A 22020-nucleotide genomic window follows, 5' to 3' on the forward strand; every position below is an offset into this window, starting at 1 on the left:
TCTTGCCTGGCCAGCACTTAAGCCACTGAGCTATCTGCCCAGCCCTAGTCAGCCTTTCTAAGGCTACTGTTTACCTATAACAATAGAGCTAAGATAATCTACTTCCTTCTAAAAGATTCAAGAATACTACACATATGACAGTTTCTAAGAGAGCAACTAGCATAGGATGATAATTTTCTTTCAGCTTGCCTGTGAAAGAAAAGAATTCATATTAAGCCATTTGAAGCATGAATTAGACTACTTAGCTGTTTTTAGTGTAGTATTTCTTGCTTATAGAACCTCTTGTTCCTCTTAAATGAGTTTATGCTTCACTGCAATTATTTTGTCATCTGAGAAGGTACTGGGTAAACAATAAGTAGGAAAGTACTGATCAACAAATGTATCAATGAAGAATAGAGAAGAAATGTATTACACAGCTGCTTCCACAAAGATCCTGATGACCTAACGTATCACATAGGATACTTAATTAAAAGCTAATTAAATAGTATTTATAGGTAACCCATTACCTGAAACTTCTGAGGCCAATGCATTTTGGAATTCAGAATTTCTGGATTTTTAAAGCAATGTGGAACCAGGCATGGGAACACATGCTTGTAATTCCAGCACTTGGTTGAAGCACAAGATCATAAGTTCAAGGTCATCTTGAACTACAGAGTGACTACAGAGTGAGTTCAAAGCTAGCCTGAACCACATGCCAAGACGCTGTTCATAAATAAATAAATAAACAACCTGCCAATATTTTGTATGAAAGTGTAATGGTCATGTAACATAAAGAGAATAGTGAGTTTAATAATATCAATTCAGATGTCATATCTAGGTGACTTTTGAAACCTCCTTAGAAAAAAAATAGCTTATAGAACTTTAGAGATTTAGAAAGTGTGCATGAGGAATCAGAAATCTGTCATCTGTTCTAAAGCATAAATAATGGTACTACACAGACAGCTGCTCTGGGGTCAAAGGATGGATAAAAGTTTTGTGGGCTGTGATGTATTTTCTTTTGCCCTGGAAGGTGAGACAGCCACATAAACTTGTGAGTGAACAAAAGAAGCTAGTAGGCTAACTGAATCAAGTTAGTAGCTAAGTTTTTTTTCCTGTATTTTAGGGAAGGGTCTACAGGGTGTTCAGGGTCTCACTACTAGATTGGACTTGTAGTGATCCTCCCGTTTATGGCCTCCCAAGTGCTGAGATTACAAGCGCGCGCCACCATGTCCAGTCTCAGTCACCATCTCAGCCCACCCCAGGGGCGGGGCTAGCATGGTAGGAGCATTTAATCACAATGTTTATTGTAGATATAAGTATATAAAATCAGGGCATGAATATGACTTTATAAATTAAGTAGACTTGATTTCAATACTATAATAAGAGGCACCAATTCAAATTCTCACCATTTGTTTCAAACCAAAAAACCACTTCAAGGGCATTACTGATCTCTCAAAACTGATCAGTTTTGTGCAAATAAACCATGTTTCTTTTAAAAAGACTTGTGCACTTGCCCAGGCTCAAGGATATTAAAATCTAGCACATAAAGCTCATTACTAGAGGTAGAAATACAGACAATATACTGTTATGGCAACAACCATCAATTACAGTTAATAATTTTTCTGTAACAACCAAATGGATAATCAAATATTGCAACAACTCAAGTATTACTGAGCAAAGTGCATTTCTACAGTATTCCATATTGTTATTCAGTTTTCTAACTTAATACAGCCTATGATAACTGGCAGTGAAAAAGGTCCTTGCAATAGACTGCCTCTGCTTGAGAATTTATGATGTAATCATTGCATGCTGCTAATATACTATCTAAACATTAAAGATACTTCTAAAGTATTTGATGGTAGGTAGACTATGATTAAGACATTACACTAGGAAAAAAAAAAAAAAAAAGAACCTCATGCAGAAGGAAATCCTAAGCTGCCGTGCTTCTGCTTTAAATATTGTGAAAGCATTACAGTGGAATGAATTTTCACAGTGGTTAGGTCAAATGCAGTTACCTCATAACAACAGTATGTTTTGCACAATTTAAGGCTTTGGCTGGTTCTTTAATCAGCTTCTTCTTCAGATTCTTCTTCTTCAGCAGTTTCTAGCCAAGTCAGCCACTGATTGACCCGGAACCAAGCCAAGAAAGCTTCCTCTTCGATAATTTCCACGCTATAGAAGTGAACAAAAAAGCAGAGTAACATGCCTTCTGGGAAGTTGCTGTAGTAACAGTGCACCTGCAGAGCATGCAGGGCTCTGGCCTGTAGAGCCACATGATCATGGAGGAATTTCTGCATTACTGGCTTGAAAGAAAGCAGCAGTTGTTATTCCTGCTTTAACTGTTGTTGCAGAGAAAGAATCTGTTTCATCTCTGGGTGGGCTTACTTCATTAGAAATATACTGTAAGAAGCTAGTCATTAAGATGTTCACAAATCTTTTATCGACATGAAATTTGGGAGAGATATTATCTTTCATCCATGTATACATGGTTTGAGAAGATGGATCCAACTTTATTTGCTTCAACTTTATTTGTTTCAACAGTGCCTTCTCCATTTTTTTTTTTTTTTTTTTAAACCGAGGACTGAACTCAGGCCCTTGCGCTTGCCAGGGAAGCACTTATTCTCCTGAGCCATCTCCCCGGCCCCCTCCTTCTTCAATTTGAGGAGTGGGAATAACAAACTCAGTCCTTTTCCTTCCAAAATCTCCAACATCCAGTCCTTATTCTGATCATTTTCTGGGAGCATTTTCTGCATGCTGCCCTTACTTTGCTGAAAAGTTCTGTTAGCCATTTTCTATCTTGTAGTTTAGCTAACTGCTAAAGACACAGTAAGAAGAGAGGAAGATGGGTATCACTCTCCAATGTTTGAGCCAGCTCTAAAATGCTCACCAGCTCTGAAATGATGGTGTGAGCTGCAAACTGTATGATTTCACCAAGGGGATGTCAACTTCCAGTTTGGGGCACTGGTCCAATACATTCAGGAAAACCTGCATGAAGTTATCACTTGTGCCAATCCCTTCTTGTTTGAGTAAACTGATCAAAGAACTTGCTTTTTCTTTATCTTCATCACTTCTGTCTAGTGACAGGATGATTTCTTTGCTTAACATCTCAGGAAGAAAGTGTCTGGGAGCTCTCGTATCTCTTACACCACTGACAGCCTCATTTGCATATCCATTATTCAGATACTCAGTTAAAACAGTTTCAGTTAGCTTAAGTAGTTCTTCCTTTGATGGTGGTGGCTTTTTGCTGGTCTTGGCAGGCTTTTCCTGAATAAGTGGTGGATTAGTTTTGAGGCCAAGCTGAGTTGTCTGTCCCAGAGGTGGTGTCTGGGTGTGTGGTGGTTGTGCACTAGGAGGAATCATAGTTATCTGGGGCTGAAGCTTTGGCACTTGATTTTTATTCATTAGGAATGACTGAGCAGGCTTCAAGCTAATCTCATCTGCATTAAGTTGTTCTTTCTAGAAAACGTAAGTGGCATATCCTTCGACTGTCCTTGCAGCTGGGATAAGAATTCCTGACTTTGGTTATGGTGGAGCTGGCTTAGCCCCTGGCTTTTCATAAACTTGCCTCCCACCTCTCCAAATTATGATTGTATGGGAGGCATGATGTGTCCCCCATGGCCATTAAAGAGCTGATTTGAATGATGACACCCCCATGGTGGGTGAAAATCTATCCTGGATAACTCCTGGACCAGTTCCAATTCTGCTACCTTCCAAGTCCTCCAAGTGGGTCCCTATCCATTTTCATCCTGGGTGGCTTGAACGGTCCCTCCAGAAAGATGTCACTTCTCATCCCTTGAGCCATAGGAGCAGGAATAAACACTCCTAGATCTTGTACTGCATCTTGACAGATTTGTTTAATCGTCTTTGGTCCATTGTCAAGAAAAGCCTTGAGAGGAACCCACTGGTGCTCTTGCAACTACAGTATCCTGCAGTAGGAAATGAATCCTTGCCGGCAATTCCTTATTTAACATCAAGGAGCACATTTGGGCAAAGTACTGATCCATTAAGAACTTGGCTCGTTCGTGGGCTAACCTAGGTCCCACTGTCCTCCTTATCTGACAGAGGCACTCCAAATCCTCTCCCATATCTTTGAGTTGGACTCTCTTCTTCTTTCCAAATGTGTTTTGATGCACTTATGAAGGACAGATTCATGAATAAGATCAAACTTGCCAAGTTCTCAATGAATTTGATGTTCCCCAACATCTTGATCTTAACAGCAACTCTCTTTTCCTTCTCTTCTGGGAGAAGGGAGTTTTCACACTTATCATAGATATCAACATTCTGGTTTGGTTTTCAAATTTATCTTGTAATTTGGAAATTAGGAGGCATCTGAATGTTGTGCTTTGCTTCTGTCCTGGTTGACCCTCTGCTGCTGGGCCATCAAAATTTGGTGCATCTTCTGCCAATCGCAGACATAGCTGAGCATACAGTGAGCTATACTTTGGCTTTTCTAGGGCTTTGTCCACAATCAGTAGTATGACTCCCTTAAGGATGAGTTTAGACTCTATACCCACATTGAGGAGCTCAAGGCCTAGCTTGCCAAACTACTCAGGAGTGAACTTATTTAATACGCCTTTTACTTTCCAGAAGATTGCATCATGTTCTTTTTCATTTGCAGAGTTGTTTGCTACAGAGTTGTCATCTCATCTAGTGCTTCCTGCAGGAATCCATTTCTGAGCAGTTTGCTCTGGGGTTTTCCCCAGGAACTCGCTGTTGCCAGCAGTCTTGGGATAGCATTAAGGTACACCCCTACTTTCTCCTCTGCCCAAAGAAGCACTGAGCAAGAAGCACCCCCTTCTGCAATTGCACTCTCCACTTTGGCGGCTTGACAACAAAGAATCTTCTAAAGAATAATATTAATGGATGGGGTGGGGAGGGGAGGGGATGGGAGAAATGAAAAACCTTCCCTGAGAACTCAGCAGTTGCCCCCACAGCTACCTCCTCAGGTATCGTGGGACCAGGAAGGGAAAGGGAAGGGGAACGAAAACAAAAAAGGGGGAAGGAAGGGAAGGAAGGAGTCACGATGCCTGGAAACTCAGCTCAGAGGAGTCGCTGCTACAGCCACCACCCGGTACCAGCAACCACCACCACAGAGCTCCAACTCGCTGCTTAAAATAGTTTTAAATCAACAGGATAAACAATCTCTGGAATCATGGGAACTTCTCCCTACTTCCTGTTTATCTTTTTTTTTACATTGCTAAGTCTCTCAATTATAAGAAACCACGTGATATTTAAGCTAGTGTGTCTGACTTATTTCATTCAATGTTTTGTTCTCAAGTCACATCCAATTGCCTACAAAGGCCTCAAGTTTATCTTTCTTTATGGCAGAGTGTGCTCCCTTATATATAAATACCACATTTTCCTTATCCATTCATCTGTTAGTAAACATATATGCTGTTTCCAGAACCTAGATATTATAAACTGTGCTCCTATAAATATGGATTATGCATGTATCTTGGTGATATGATGAGTTTAACTCTTTTAGGAAGACATCTAAAAGTTGGGCCAGGGAGGTGGCTCAGTAGAATAAGTGCTTGCCTGGCAAGTTCAAGGGCTTGAGTTCAATCCCTGGTTCTGAAAAAAAAAAAAAAAAAAAAAAAAAAAAAAACAAACCTAGAAGGGGAAATAGCTAGATCAAATGCAATTTTTCTTTTTAAGTTTTTGAGGAATCTCTACATGGATTTCCGCTGTTGTCCTAGCGGCCCACAGGGTTGCATGGGTACACTTTCCCACCATCCATGTAGAAGACTTCCTTTCTCTTCATGGCACTTGTCATTGCTTGATCTTTTGACAATGGCTCTTCTTTTTGGGTGACATGGTTTCTCAGTTTAGTTGTAATTTGCCTTTTTCGACTGCCCAAAGACTTATTTCATTTATACTATAAGTTTATTTTGTTCATTGAAAGATTTTTGTCCTTTGCTTGTTTCTTCTTTGTAAGGAGGAATCTTTTTTATGGCTTGCACTCTGAGTAACATTTTGGCCATTCTCACAAAATCATGATGCGAGGTATAATAAACATTGTTATTTTCTTCTTATTTTGTCGCAAAATAAAGTGTTATATATTTAGTGTTTTTTATATTTGCTTTTTAAATATCTACTTTTGTTTCATTAAAATTTTCTAAACAAATGAAAAACTTGTCATTGAGTTCCATTGCAGATCAACACTGCACTTTCCCAGAGGGCCGCTAGGAGCCTGCAGAGTGTTTCATCAGCTGCCTTCTGGAGCAAGTCTTCCAGATCAGGTTAGAGCCTGACCACGGCTTTCCCTCCACAGTGGCCTTGGCGACCACCGGAAGGACGAGTGGGGAGCTGTCACTGAGCAGGTGGAGCCTTAGGGAGAGAAGCCGGGGATAGCTTGGTAACTGGACAGCTCATTGCTGCTGACCCACTGGAAGGAGCAATTAATACTTACATTTATTTTCTCCTTTTCAATGTTCTATGATTTCTTGTACTAATTTTGCATGCTTATATCTGGTAATCTGAACAATTAACTTGAAGACAATAGTGTGCAATACAACAACTATTGTTGAATTCCTATTCTTTTGTTTAGTGAAATTTTAAATTGTTTTAGTGTGGGGTTTTTGTTTGTTTTATGATTTTTATTTTCTTCAACAAAAGAGAGAGAGACATAGTCATAGCTGCAAGAGAGAGAATCTAGGTGTTTAACCCCTGGCTAAATCTCTATCTTGATAGTTTGCCCCATGCAATAGTGCCTTCGGGTTTTGGTTAAGGTGAAGTCAGACATTAAACCTGTCTTTTGCCTCTGTTCCAATTCTCTGGGTTTTCCCACCAACTTCCTAACCAGGCTAACTTTCTCTGATACTACTTTTTTTTTTTTTTCTTCATCTCTTTTTATCCCACTTCTCATTTTGTCCCTTGCCTTGATATTTTTTTCTCTTCCCCATCAGAAAGAGGAGGAGTCATCACCTTTCTCCCCTACTGCTCGTCTACCAGCGATAAAATAAGAGGGCAGGCTGCAGAGACCGCTTCCTGCCAAACAACACTGTTTTTAAGAAGTCGCTGTCAGCAGAAGTGGGCCAGAGGTGTGAAAGATGTGGAATGGTAACCAAGAGGTAAAGGGGATCGTTAAACATTAGAATTCTTTTTCTTTCTTTCTTTCTTTCTTTTTTCTTCTTCTTCTTCTTTTGAGATAGCCCTTTTCTCCAGCTTCCTCCTGTGATAGTGTAAACACCCACCCCTCCTCTTCTCTGCTCAGATGAAGGGGTGAACTTCCTGGAAAAATTGCATTCCATCTTAAAAAAATAAGCAAGTGCTGCCCCCAAGAGGTCAAAGTCTGGCTTTGGTTTCAACAAGCCAGGGATGGGCAGTAGAAATTGGCCTGAAAGATGGAAAGATTTTGGAAACTTCCTTCCCCATCCAACAACTTCCTGGCAAAAATAACCCTGTACAGACAGAAGTTTGAAGTAAAAAAAAAAAAAAAAAAAAAAAAAAAGAGGCTCTTCTATCTCCTTGGAGTTGGTTTTGGAGACATCATTTTCTTTCTTCCAAAAGTTTCTGCTTCTGGGGCTAGGGATATAGCTCAGTAGAATAAGCGCTTCCCTGGCAAGCACAAGGATCTAAGTTCAACCCCCGGTTCCGCCAAAAAAACCAAAAAACAAAACAAAAATAAAACAACAACAAGTTTCTGCTTCCAGTGTTTTGAGGAAACAATAAATAGTGTGGACCTTAGCCACGGGTAACCCACTCAGGAGAGTCTGGGAGATCCCAGGACAACACATCCTTGTCTGCCTGCAACAACGGGAAGGATAAGGAAAACAGGGAAATAAATAAGGGGACAAGCCATGAAAACAAAAGCAGATAGTAACCCAACCCTTTCTTTCCTTCAGTCCCCTGACTCTTGGCTGTATTACAGTCTAGGAAAATGAAGCAAGGAAAAGCTCTCATGGGAGAAAATCTCAAATTCATATCATAAAGTGAATATAGCCATTTCCTCAGCCCTATACATGTGTGACTACACTTACTCATTATGTACAACACTGTAGAGAAAATAGCCTGAGAGCAGCCACTTGCATTCTTTACTTATCTAACCCCGTGACTGTTCCCTCCATAGATACATCCAATACCTTCTCTACTAAAGTCATTCTTCCACTAACTTCCTTGTTCCTAAGAGCAGGACAGGAGAAGATGTACATGAGAATATTGTAGGCAGTGGAGTTAGATAGAAATATTACTGCAAGTCAGGCCGTATAATAGGCCCTAAAGGAGCCAACATGGAAAACAAGATACCTTTAACCAACTGTGGGAGGGACAGGCACTCCTGCTGTGGGCCAGATCTCAAGACAAAAGATTACCCAAACACACCCACATACCTCCTTAGGGATGGACAGGGATTGATACTCTAAATTGGTATCTGGAACCAGAAAGAGACACTACCCCAACCCCTACAGGAAAAGCCCCTGTATGGTGGTCAAGACTCACTTTCCCATTTGATCCTGATTTAATCAATTTTACCTGAGCAGTTATGCTTGTAAACTTAGTAGTTGACCATAGTTTCATCCCACCTCATGACCCGCCTCACCTCCTGGTTTTGCTCTATAAAAATCCGTAGGAAAGGCAAGTTCCTTGGCATACCATTCAGATCTCCTTCTGTCCCTCTCTTAGACAAAAATTTTCTTCCCTTCAATAAATTTATTGTTCTTTACCTCCATTGTTTCTAAAATTCATTTTTCAGTATTAGAGAACATGAACTCATCCCAGATATCTTTCAGGTTGGGAGCATCTTTCCCCTATGTCAATAGTATTGTAGATAGCTAAGTTAGTTGTAAATATTACAAGCAGTTAAACAGGGGTACAATCTCAGCACAGAAGCCAAAATGGAAACACACTGAAGGCCAGTCTTCAAGAAAAAGCCCAACTGCACCCACATACTTCCCCTAGGGATGAACAGCAGTGATAGATATTGTAAATAAGCATCAATCACCTTGCCTAGGGGAATAGAATCTCCCCAGCCCATTCCTTCCCAGACATCTTTGTTCTGTGGGGGTACACGTCTTACATGACTTGCTTCCCCATTTGATCTACATTAAATCAATATTACCCAAGTGTCTATACTTATTGTAATTGTAATTTATTCATTTGCCATAGTTTTGTCTCATCTTACACCCACTTTGTGATTTTCCATTGGACCAATATTATCTAAGGAAGTATACCTGTGACCTTATTAGCTGACTATGGATTTGTCCTACCTTTGACCCACCTCAAAGTATGGCTTTGGTCAGTGAAAACCCTAGAAAATTGAGTTGGTGGGAAACCCATGTCCTGGCCCCCGTCTGTTGTTTTTAAACAGAAGCTAACTCTCTCTCATAAATTCATCCTATCTTAGCCTCCACTGTTTCTAGAATTCATTCCTTGATTCCACAGAAAATGAACCTGGAGTTTCAGACCTATAGCAGGTTGGGAGTTATATCTGCCTTTTATTATTTGAATGTCTATATCATATGCCTTATATCAATAATATGTGATAGATTTGCCAGACATAAGGCTCTTGTGTGTAATGAACAAAGAATTGCAAGTGTACATTCAGTGTGCCTTCAGTGGTAAAAGAAAAAGCAGCTACCTTTATTGATGATAACAGGAAGACGTACTCTGAGCAAGGCAGTGACAACAGAAAGAAAAATGTAGCATGAACAGAAAAGTAGTGTCAGGATGACAGAAAAATAAAAAGCACAGTGATACATTGGGCTTTGCATTTTAAAGGATGTGCACTCCAGCCCAGGGGTCTCTCTCTGGGTCTCTGGATAAGACTGACAACCATGATTGACAGGGGGCTGAGTCCTGTCAGAGGGACCGTAGCTGCACATGTGTCCCAGAGTTCACACTGATTAGGTTAAATACGTGAGATGCAGTCCGTATGTATAAATCTCTCATGAGGTTGAAGAGGGAAAAAGGTTACTGAAGGTCAGGCCATGAGAACTAACACATAAGTGCTATGGCCTGAAGCTTTAGAGATATTCAAGATCACTGTTACGTTTTCACTCACTGGAAAGAGAATTAGGCCTAAGATGTTGACCAAACTCAGGCGGCTAGAAGGAAAAAGTATGTCCACCCCATTTGTGCTGTGTAGTAGTGCTGAAGAAAAGATCCTCTCATATCATGCACTCTACTGAGCATCTAAAGTGACCACTCTTCTGCTTTCAGTCCTAATTTGGAAGCATGGCTGGCTCGGTCTCTTCTCTCTTTCTCTCACTCTCCTGACTCCCCTTCTCAGTTCTCTGCTCCAGATTCTAACTGGGTCCAATATTTGCTTATGTGACAAACCATAAATAGAAAACATGGAGAGAGACTGAAATGCTAATGAAAAGAAAAAAAAAAAAAGCAGAGGGAAGGGAGTAAAACAGAGAGGCAGGCAGTAAAGATAGGAGGGAAGACAAAGGAGTATAAGAGTTAGGAAAAAGAAAGCTGTCCTGGCCCCAGCACAAACTCTGTTGTGGTCTATCTGCCCACACTGCACTGCCAGCAGATGACTACACCTAGGCCTGAGGTCTTCCCTGAGGCTCAGGGAAAGAAACCTGAAACATGTGGCTTTCCAGATGCACTAACAGATTTGCATCCACAGCAGGGCAGTGCAGTGACTCACGGTGCAAAGCCTATGAGTCATGTAATTGCCATGGAAGCTCAAGGGAGGCAGCCAGGAGGGGATGCGTAAAGGGTGCATGAAACTCTCACCCAAAGGTACACACAGACCAGACAAAGACTGATAACAACAGGGACAAAGAGAAGCAGCAGTTCGCTTGCCCCTGTCCAAGGCAAGAGTTACAAAAGAGAGGCAGAAAAACTAGGCATCTTTGCTCTATTCTGCCACCTCAGTTCCCAGGACCAAAATGCAAAATGATGACCCCTAAGGCAAAGAATTTTATTTTCAGAAGACAATGACAAAGAATACTCTGATTTCTCTTCTTGGGACCTTCTCCACAAGACCTCTAAGGAGAAGAGAACAAGATAAAGTGGTAGGGGGAGAGTAAATAGAAGAGAACAAGATGCAGAGAAAGAACAGGAGAAGTAGCTTCATTGTATAGCCGTTAAGTGGAGCTTCCTGTCCTTACAGCTCATAAGAATGACCTTTTCCATAATGAAAGTTAAATAATTGCAGTTAGGAGTGACTTGGTTTGGCTTAGATAACTTGCATAACGTCAAGTCAAAAGGCCGAGGGCTTCTGTGACACTTGGCCCCCTTGAGCTCACAGGCAACAGCAGGACTGTTGCAGACGGCCTGGACGGTGCTTGGGTCCTCGTGTATGAATGTGTACTCGGGTATGCAGCTGTGATTATGCTTCTTCACCTTGTGGGCCATCATGGCATTGCATTCTCTGGCCATCAGGTCAGACCTCAGATAGTCCCTGTAGCTCCGAAAGAGGGCCTCTGCTCTGAGAGCCCGGTGCCCCCCAGCCTCGTCTTCACTGAGCATGGTCTCTTCCGGCCATTCGGGTTGCACAACTGCTTTGTTGCTGAGTACCAGGGCTTCTGGGGTTTGAGTGACCTCTCCCACCTCAGTGGCCTCAGCCTTGTCCTGTGAGTCACTGGACCAGAACTCATTCAGCGGCTGGTCGCTGTCCTCCAGGACTGCTGCAGCCATGTGGAGCCCCAGCCCTAGGCCCAAGCCCAGGCCCAGCAGCAGCAGAAGCATGATGAAAAGGATCTGCACGAGGGTCAGCTTCATATTGCCTGGAGAAGAGAAAATAGAAGGACATGGTGTTGAAATTCAAACTGGCTCTTACAGAAACCAGGTTCACCCTAAATCATGTGACAGTGATCTCTAGCCATTTTGGCATAAGGCACCAGGTTCATGAAAGACAATTTTTAATTAATATATGTTTGCTATAGATAATAGTCACTTTCCCTGATCACTACTGTAGCCACCTCAGATATCAGGCATTAGATTCTCATAAAGAACACACAACCTGGATCCATTAAATGGGCAGTTCTTGCTCCTATGAGAAGATAATGCAGCCACTGATCTGACAGGAGGTGGAGCTCCAGGGGCCATGCTGCTGATGAGAAATAAACACAGCTGAAGCTTTCCTCACTGCCCGCCTCTCAGTTGCTGTGCAGCCCTGTTCCCACCCAGTAGCCATGCCGTGGCCCCAGGGCTCTGCGGAGTCCTCTGGCCTCTGTACATGACTCTGCTCTCCTAAGCTTGCGATGTTCCTCCTTCTCACTGATCCTGTGCCTTTCCACCATTGCTATGTACTGATCCTGAAGACTGGGAAGACAGCCAGGGAAATGGGTACTTCCGAAATTGATTTACATAGGAGGAGTCAGCAAGGGGAGTTAAAACCTATTGATTCTTCCTGGTTTGTCTGAGTTTTTGAGACAGCCGTTCACTATGTAATTCAGGTTGGCCTTGAATCCACTATGTAGCCCAGACTGGCCTCAAACTCAGGGCTACCTCCTACTCAGCCTCCCAAGTGTTGGAGTTACAGGCATGCACCACTATGTCAGGCTGAAAATAATTATTAAACAGAAATTACAGGTGCAGAGGCTGGGGGTTCAATCCCCAGGCCTGCCGTGCAGTGCTGGCCCTGCCTTGGAGGCGCACTGAGACAGCAATTGAGACTGGGCGTGGTGGCACGCACCTGTAATACCAGCTGTTGGGAGGCTGTAAACAGGTGGATCACTATGAGTCTGATCAGTAGTAAGACCCTGAACACCCTGTAGACCCTTCCCTAAAATAAAAAAATAAAAAAATTGGAATCTCCAAAGAGAAAAATGAAGGAGACAAATGGATCAGAGAAATTCTTCTAAATGCTTCTCAGTAGAGAACTAGGATTATCAAGGGAAAGCAAATCTCTATTTTATCCCCAAAGTACATTTGCTCATTACTATCACTACTGCCCTAAAATGATAAGAACAAGTCCCAAGTCAAGTCTTATCCATGAGCTGAGGCTGGAGGGAAGATGTCAAACACCACATCTCAGGCCCCTGCTAAAGCTACATCGTGTCATGCCAGAGTCCTTCCCTTGCTAACGACCTTAAGATGGCTTAGATCAAAATGTTCCTCCATATTCTCACATCCAGAGGTGGGGAGCTGGATCTTAGGGCTGCTGTGCTTATAATGGATGGCTCTGTTGGTGAGTCCAGAGCTGAGTAGACTGCTCAAAAGTGGGGCTTGGCCAGAAGGGGCCTCTCTGGGATGTGACTGGCAAGGCCAGATTCCTGTCCCTGGCTCCTCCCCTCTCTGCTTCCAGGCCACCACACACTGAGCAGCCTTCCTTCCCCTGCTGTTCTGCCTCTGAGCCCGCCATGGAGTGAACACAGGGCAGCTATGAGTCAAAACAAACCTCCTCTCCCTTAAATCATGGCTGTCAGGGATTTTGTCCCAGTGGTGGGAAAGTGAGTGACACAGACCCCTTATTACAAGGTATTTCTGCTAATTAGCTTTGTGTTCTTAAGGAGGAAATGGGCTAAGAATGAAATCAAAGAAAATCAAATAATTCACCTGTGGATTTCCTTACTAATAAAGAGCCTGGGAGGCGAGAGCGTGCATCCCTGCTCTGCTAAGCCAATCTCACCCCTTTATCTAACACAGAACCACTCTCTCAGGGGAAAAAGAAAAACTAGGAAGAACACTACTGATACAACTGGTAAAATTAGAACATTGTGAAGGAGGTAAAAGGTTTACATTAGTGTTTCATATAGTAAATTTTAAAATTGTAGACTGATTAATAGAATATCCTTGTTCCTAGAAAATGCACACCTTGGGGCCAGGTGTTATAGCTCTGCACCATAAGGATGTGTTTGGCATGAGCAAGGTCCCAAGTTCAATAGCCAGATATGAAAAAAAAGGAAATGCACATTGAAATATTATGGAGCACACTGTATGCAGCCTACTGTCAACATAGACTATAGGGGTATGTGTGCGTGTGTGTGTGTGTGTGTGTGTGTGTGTGTGTGTAAACAAGTGTAGGCTGGTAAAAAAGAAGAAAATGATAAAATCAACTGGGAAAACATTTCCAATAATGTATCTGGTTAAAAAGCATTCAGGTCTTCGTTATTACAGCAAACCTATCCTTCATTGCAACACTTCTCCAAATTGAAACCAAAAAAAGCCCATTTCTAAACATAAAGGAAAGTAACTTCCCATGTTTGCTGGGACAGCCAACACCACTGTGACTTACCTACACACCTACGGAACTTCAGGGATTCTTGCGCCCTATTCCCTAACTTCTTCCCTCCCAGGGATTTTTCTCTGTGAGCACTGCCCTGGGTGCTGGTCAGCATGGAGGTCATTTGCTCATGGCCTATGTGCTCTTAAACCAGGGTTGACTTCCTGAGCCCCCTCCCTGCCTCTCTCCTCCCACCCACAACCAAGTATACACAGTTTGCTAATTTGCCTTCCTGCTCCCACAAACACTTTGAAGTAGGGCTTTTTGGGCAATGCAACAGAGCCAGACGTCCAAGACAGGAAATGTCTCCAGCCAAGGAAACTGCTGACAGTTTTATTCCGTCAGCCACTGTCCCACTCTTAAATTACACCCACTAACTTGTGGTTTGTAACAGTCTGCCTTGGTGCATGAGCATCAAGTCTCACTGTCTTAGGTTCTCTCTGTGCACCTCCTTAAATCCTTCACTTCTATTTCTGAAATGTAAAGACTGTTGTCCTTTCTTTGGGTTACTTTGACAAGATGGTTGTTTCACTTTCCCCATTTCTATAACTGCATTACTTAATTTGAAGGTCTGGAGTACTTGGATCGATCACATATTTTCATGTACCTTTAGTTATCCTTTCCTCCAGCCCCCCACTCTCCTCTGTCTTTTTATCCTCTGGCCCATAACCACACACACTTAAGAACACATAGATTTTGCAAATCTGATTGTTTAACCTTAGCTGAAAGCTTATCCAAAACAGCACCATCCTTGTCAGTCCTTACAACCAAGGTAAATAAAACAAGGGAAGTTGTGATGTTGATCTTAAAGCTCACTTCTTTTGCTAAATTTGACATCGTGAGGTAATATTTTTAAAAGTGTTCTGTGAATTATTAAAGTACTTAAGAAAATCCTCTCTAGGCAACAATAAGGCCCTTAGGAGAATGTCTCCCTTACTCACTCTAGTAGTTTCCAAGTGGCAGTCTGAGAGCCATTTCTGTCATCTACAAGATCCACTGAGGTGGCGTTTTGTCTGCTGGAGTTCATAATCTACTGAAGTAGCAATCACTAACCCATGTCGACCACTTCTGGAAAGGCCTCTACTGTGTTTCACTCTTATGCTTTGTCTGTGCTGTCTCTCTTTGGTGTCCACTCAGCCCATTCACCCTGGTGAGGTCTCTTTGCAACCTAACAAAGAAGAAATGAATGCTGCTGACTCAGCAGGGGCAAGGGTCAGTAGGACTGCTACATTCAATCATAGGCTCAATCTGCATCTCTTTATTATTGGAGTGTTTTGGTTACCACTGAAGATCATTTGAAACTAAACTTTGATTGAAAATCAAGAAAGGGTCTAAGTCTGCAGTCTAAATGCAGCTGGTCATATTTTTATTTTAGAAGTTCCCTCTTCTAGGCTATATCTTTCTCATCTTCTAAATTTGGGTAATAGTAGCACTTCCCCCACAGGACTGACCTGAATATCATGCAAATGCTCCAAACTAAGTGTGTGAGCCCTTGTTCTTGCTCTTCCCCAGCAATTACCAATACATGCTCCTTCCCCACTCAATCAATACTGGTCTCCTGATTAATAATAGCTCATACTAAAGACCATACTACAAACACTGCTCACCGCTTCTCCTAGAACAAACAATAGCCTAGAATCTCCAAGAAGAAATTAGGAGTCCTACAGACTGACTCTTCATTTGACAATTCTCTTTAAATGAGTCCAAGAGGTTAATATCTCGTGTTACAGATGAGTAGTGACAGTTCTCACAATAGAACTCCTGACTCCTAGTTAAGCAAAATGTAAAATAAATAGTTGGCTATATGGAGACAAAAGATATCCTTAATCTGTGCAAAGGGAAGGAACAACTAGGAAGAGGAAAATGACAGAAAGAAAGAAAGAAAGAAAGAAAGAAAGAAAGAAAGAAAGAAAGAAGAGAAAAGGATGTATTTATGCACATATACAGAATAGCTTGGATAATTGGACTGCTGGTTTCTGCTGGCCTATTGAATGGAACCGTTAATGCTTAAATTTTTTTCTTCTCATTTTTTTTTTTTTTTTTGGTGGAACCGGGGATTGAACTCAGGCCCTTGCACTTGCCAAGCAAGTGCTTATTCCACTGAGCCATCTCCCCGGCCCCTCCTCTTCTCTTCTCATTTTTAATTTCTTATAATTTTTAAACCAATTTTGATGCTTATATCTGATAATCTAAAAAACTAATTTGAAGACACCATTATGCAACATAACAACTATTGTTGAATCCCTATTATTTTGTTTAGTGAAATCCTGCATCATTTCTAGTGTGTTTTTCTATTACTTTTTATTCTTTTTAAAATAAATAAATAATCAATCCCTGGTTCTGCAAAATAAATAAGTAAGTAAAAAGAAAAATGCAATCCACATAAGACTTGGGTTCTAAATGTCAATGCTTTCTCTCATTGTAAGTTAATGGACAGAGATCACCAGTGGGAAATGGCTAAATTGAGCCTTTGTGTCTTCAGCTCATTGCCTGGAGAGAGCAGCTGGCTGTAGCAGTGAGACAAGACTCTAGGTGGAGTCTGTAAATGTGCTTGAGGTCTGGGATGGAACTAGGGTTCTAAGGAGGCCCTAAACTGAGGCAGCATCTGGCTGAAGTGACAGAATTGGAGAGGGGACATCAGAGATGTGGAATGGTGAGATAACAACGCACATCCCTCAGGGTGGCTGAAATAAAGCATAGTGTTATAGGCAAGCACTGGACCTCTAAATATACGACTTTACTTTTTAGTCCATTTTCACAGTAAGTTACTCTCACAGCTTCTTGACCAGGAAAAGAGCTAGAATTACTTTTCCAATTTTCCAACAGAATTGGGACCGAGAGATGATGAGTTGCCTAAGACCCCATGGGTGGCAGACGGCAAACGGGAATGGACCCAGCCTCTGCTCATGGCTGCCCTTCATTCCTTCTCCAGCGGCCTCTACCTGTGCCCTCAGAGCTGGTCCCAGCTGATGTCCTTCTTTCATGGATCTGGAGAACAACTTGTTATCATCATGACACAAATAATCTTGAGCTCACAGAGAGACAGTTTCAGTCTTTCTTAAGAACCACAGGGCCAGGGAGATAGCTCAGTGGAGTGTTTGCCTGGCAAGTGGAAGGTCCTGAGTTCAATCCCTGAAACTGTTGCAGACAGCCTGAGTTAGATAGAAAATTGCAGGCAGTCAGACAAGGGCAGGCCCTCGAAGGAAATGACAACAGCCAGGCGCTTGACCACTGTGGGAAGGATGGAGGCCCCTGCTGTAAATCGAACCTAAAGACTGGCATCCAGGATCGATCATTACTCAGGAAGAATTATGGTCTGAAGACCTCACCATAAGGTCCTGTTTTACATTCATGCCTGCATGCTATGTGACTCGCTACCCCATTTGGTCCTGGGCCTAATCAATTTTACCTGAGCAAATGGCGCTTGTAATCCCATTCGTTGACCATAGTTTAGTCCCACCCTGCATCCGCCTAAGCGAGACCCCTTTGTCTCTACCTCAGCCCTGCATGGTTTTACACTAAAAGTCCCTGGAAGAGACAGCTTCCTGGGCAAACCACTTGGGTTCCCCTTCTGTCCCTCTTCAACAGAAGCTTTCCTTTCCAATAAAGTTTTACCCTCAACCTCCATTTGTTCCTAAAATTCATTCTTCGGTTTTTAGGAACATGAACTCATCCAGGTCAGGTCAGGAGTCTCACTTCCCTATATCAGTACCACAGAAAAAAACAAAAAACCTATAGTTGTAGCCTTCGCCCTGGCTCACATTCTAACATCCATTTTAGGCTGGCCAAATAGCTCAGCGGATTAAAGCGCCTGCTTAGGCAGACACAGGGACCAGGACTTCTATCCCCAGGCCTGCTGTACCCCACCCCCCAGTGTGGTGAGACTGGGCACGGTGGTGACTTCTATAATCCCAGCACTCGGGAGACTGTAAACAGGAGGATCACTATGATTCTGATCTACGCAGTGAGACCCTGCAGACCCTGTAAACCCTGTCTTAAAATACAAAAAACAAAAAAGAATCGCAATAGCTCACATTTGTAAAATTGATTCAGGCAAACCAGCTCAAACTCGGAGAACCCAACCCTTCTAACCATGGCCAATTATTTTTCTCATCATCCTTCCATCTCTTTTCTACTCACAGTGGCTCCTCTGACTTGGGTTCCTACCTGCACAGGCCCTGCATAGCTGGAGATCTATCTGATGGGCTACCAGATAGCCCATTGTAACTCTTGGATTATTTCTCCCTGAGTGATTCTGGCAACTTCGGTACCATCACAGGAGTTTTGTTAATAACATATGAGCATTTAAGAAGACCACAAGCACCCACCTCTGGTACAAAAGGAACTTCCAGAACCAATAAAATCTAGAGAAGGAACTCTCAGAAATCAAATCTAACCTATGAATCTCTCTGACCAGGAAGTTCTGTGCTTCTCACAGCCTACAACTGTGTTAGGGAAGATGCCAGCTCATTTACATTCTGAGTGCCTCCTCAGTAAAAAATTGTGTTCACCCCCCTCCCCCGCTTTTTCTTTGAAACAGCGTCTCATGATACAGTTCAGGCTAGCTCTGAGCTCACTATGTAGCCCAGGTTGGCCTGGGACTCACAGTGCTCCTCCTGCCTCACCCTCCACAGTGGCTGGGATACAGGTGTGAGCCACCATGCCTGGCATATTCTCACATTCTGAGCAGTCAGTTTGAGTAACATCCACTGACTTCATTATCTTTGATACATTTCATCTGTAACTTTTTTTGAAATGGCCTTGTTGCCTAGAAGCAACCAAACTGTAAGATGCCTGCATACCCAAGTTTATTGGGCACAGTGCACAATAGGCAAGATATAGAATCAGCCCAGATGCCTATAAGCAGATGAGTAAATACAGAAAATTCACATATATATTTTAAATATATATATATATATATATATATGTCATAAAAAAAAAGACAAAATTCTGTCACGTGGAGGAAAATGGATGACCTGGAGGTCATTATGTTTAGCAAAACACAATAGACTCAGAAAGACAAACACCACATATTCTCTGTAATATGTGGAATAGTGGAATAGTTTCAGATGCCTCAGTTCAAACATGGGTAGTTGGGTCCAAGTAGAAATGGCATGGCTGAAGGCTCGGCAGAAGGACACGGCCAAGGAAAGCTGCTCCCCCATGAGGGTGAGGAGGCAGAGATAACAACCAGGGACAGGCAGTGCTCTACTGCTGAGCTGCAACGCCAGCACATGTGTGCATGCCTCTGTCCCCCCACCCCACCCCACCCTTTTGATAATGTCTAAAAGTTACCCCAGCTGACTTCATATGATTCTCCTGCTTTAAACTCCAGAGTTACAAATGTACGCCACCACATCCTGCCAAATTTCTCTGAAGGTACATTATCCTTATTTTGAGCTTTCATTAACTTTCATATTTCAAAATTATTAATAATAAATTAACCACAAAATTTTGAAGTTCTGTCAGTTTTTTTCTAATGTTTGCATAAGGGCTCTACTATAACTTTAGAGGTCAGAATTTGCATCTTCAGTAAAAAACAGCCATCACAGAGCCTCATAAAACTACACCAGAGACTTCAAACTGTTGGCACTTATTGTTGTTTTTTTTGGCAGAACCAGGGATTGAACTCAGGCCCTTATGCTTGCCAGGAAAGCACTTATTCCACTGAGCCATCTACCTAGCCCTTACTGTTGGCACTTATAAAGCACACAGAAGGCCAAGTGTCGTGGCACACACCTATAATCCCAGCTGGAAGCTAAGGCAAGAGGATTACCTTAAATTCAAGATTGGCCTGGGGTACAAAGTGGGTTCAAGGCCAGTCTGAACTGCATAGTGAAACATTTTACACATATACACATATACACACAAAGACACACAAGCATACAGCTTTGAGATAATATCACTTAGACAACTTCTACATCAAACAAAAGGGCTGACTGAACTGATTTTAGCCAGAAAGCAGACAGCTCCATGAGACTGATGACTCCAGTTCTAACAGAATAATTATATAGAACTAGCATCAAAAATTTGTAGATTATTATTATTATTATTATTTTTTTTTTTTTTGGGGGAACCGGGGATTGAACTCAGACACTTGGGCTTGCAAGGCAAGCGCTTATTCTACTGAGCCATCTCCCCGGCCCCTGTAGATTATTTTCTAGAGTATAGTTCTACTCTAATGTTGATGTTTTAATGTTCCAGTCTGTACATAAAAGGAGATGTTCAATATCTTTAAGGGTTTTTTTGTTGTTGTTTATTTTTGCTTTTGGTATTTTTGAGAAAGTGTCTCACTATGTAATTTGCACTGGCCTTGAACTCATTATGTAGACAAGGTAGGCCTCGAATTTGCAGTGATCCTCCTATTCCAGCCTTCCAAGTGCTATAGTTTCATGCCAAGCCAATCACTGGAATATTTTAAAGATAATTATGGATTTATTTTTGGTGAGTTTTCTGCCTTTCTGGTGCTAATACTGGAGGTTTGTCAGGAGAAACTAGGTCTAGTGAGTTCAATCCTCTTACCCTCTCTCTGTAGGGCTTTATTGTTACCTCATGGCTAGAACCAGGCGTAAGTACAATTTGCAACCTGAAATTTATTCTTCTATCTCAAAACTGTCCAATAAAAATAAACAAAAAATAATAAAATAAGAAGAAGAAACTGAAAGCATCTGGCCACCACCATTCTGAGCTGATCACAGACTGCATTAAACCTCTCCTGAGAAGTAGGAGACTGCACAGGGTCCCAACCAAAGCCATTCAGACAATTAGTAGGACAAAGGGTGGGATTATTGCCAGGTATCCCTCTGGGACTTACATCTGCCCAAGAGCAGAGAATAGGGTCTGGCATTTACTTTCATATCCTCCTTACTCTACAGGGTGACCTTGTATTGGCAAGCTTTTATCAGGCGTGGCTGCAGAAACAAAGAGTTTTGGCAGCACTTTCCCAGTCTGATCTGCTGTGCTGTGGTTACCTCCCAGAGCCCTCCCTTTCCTCAGGGAGCTCAGCTGCATCCCTTTTCCCAAGCAGTTTAGCTGCACAGTTAACCCATTGGATTCCAGTTTCACCCAGGGGGCGACCTCCTTCCACACCCTGCTGTGCTTGTGAACCTAAGACAAAGGTGTCAGCATGGGCTGATAAGGCCCAGCGACCATAGCTGCAATCCACATGCAGCCCTGTGCTTGATAAGTAATTGCAACTGCCCGCGTGTTCTCAACCTTTGTCCCTTCCATGCCCTATGCTCATGACCCTATAAAAATCCTAATAGCCTGTAGAGTGGCCCGTCGCTAGTGCCAGAATAGTCCCTCTCAGGTTTGTTATGAAAGAAACCTGTCCTGCAAGTTCATACCTCTGTTGCTTTTCCTTTTTCCTTATACAGAGAAAATACAATATACAAAATGTTGGCTATTGTTGAAACTGCGTATGATGGGCACTCAGGGGTTAATTATCTTTTTCTCTATTTTACCATATTTGAAAATTTCCATAATTAAAAAAAATTTGAAGAAGAAAATTATCTGAAGGAAGTCTCAGGGTTTTGTACTACTAGTAATAAGTGTTGAATCAACAAGTTCAAGCAGTTTGCTTCACTTTCAGTTTTTCTGGTCAAGCACTCAAACTGCTCACCCTTTGTCCTGTTCTCATTGCTGAGATAAAATACGCAGCACCCAGTGTCTAGGGAGGAAAGGTCTATTTGCTCACACTTTGTAGGGATTTCAGTTCAGAATCGGTTGGCAGCAGGCAGGGTGGCATGGCCGAGCAGCATCACAGAGGAGAGCCAGCTCATGGCAATCAGAAAGGCAGGAGCAAGCACGCTTGTGCCCTTCAGGTCTTTCAGCTCCTTTTATCTTACCCAGACCATGCAGGAAGGCCAGCACCCACACTCTTAATCTCAGCGCCCTTGACCTTGCATTGCTGCATGGAT

The 22020-nt window shown here is 42.3% G+C and overlaps 1 protein-coding gene and 1 pseudogene across 4 annotated transcripts in view; both read right to left on the reverse strand.

The window, feature by feature from the left end:
- Positions 1-1924: 1924 nt before the first annotated feature.
- Positions 1925-3554, reverse strand: LOC101591346 (annotated as a pseudogene).
- Positions 3555-10833: 7279 nt separating this feature from the next.
- The window catches only part of Rnase10 (ribonuclease A family member 10 (inactive)), a 46121-nt gene continuing 34934 nt past the window's right edge, over positions 10834-22020 (reverse strand). For 2 of the 4 annotated variants that reach the window (XM_023704139.1, XM_023704138.1), the window contains one exon: positions 10834-11660. In XM_023704139.1, coding sequence (XP_023559907.1) covers positions 11005-11655 — 651 coding nt within the window. In that variant the 5' untranslated portion in view covers positions 11656-11660 and the 3' untranslated portion in view covers positions 10834-11004. Of the gene's footprint in view, positions 11661-14113; positions 14211-21797; positions 21841-22020 lie in introns of those variants that run through there. The other 2 variants (XM_023704140.1, XM_004644029.2) reach the window with 2 other exon arrangements.

Source organism: Octodon degus, unplaced genomic scaffold, assembly GCF_000260255.1.
Source record: "Octodon degus isolate 3935 unplaced genomic scaffold, OctDeg1.0 scaffold00189, whole genome shotgun sequence".
Lineage (NCBI taxonomy): Eukaryota > Metazoa > Chordata > Mammalia > Rodentia > Octodontidae > Octodon > Octodon degus.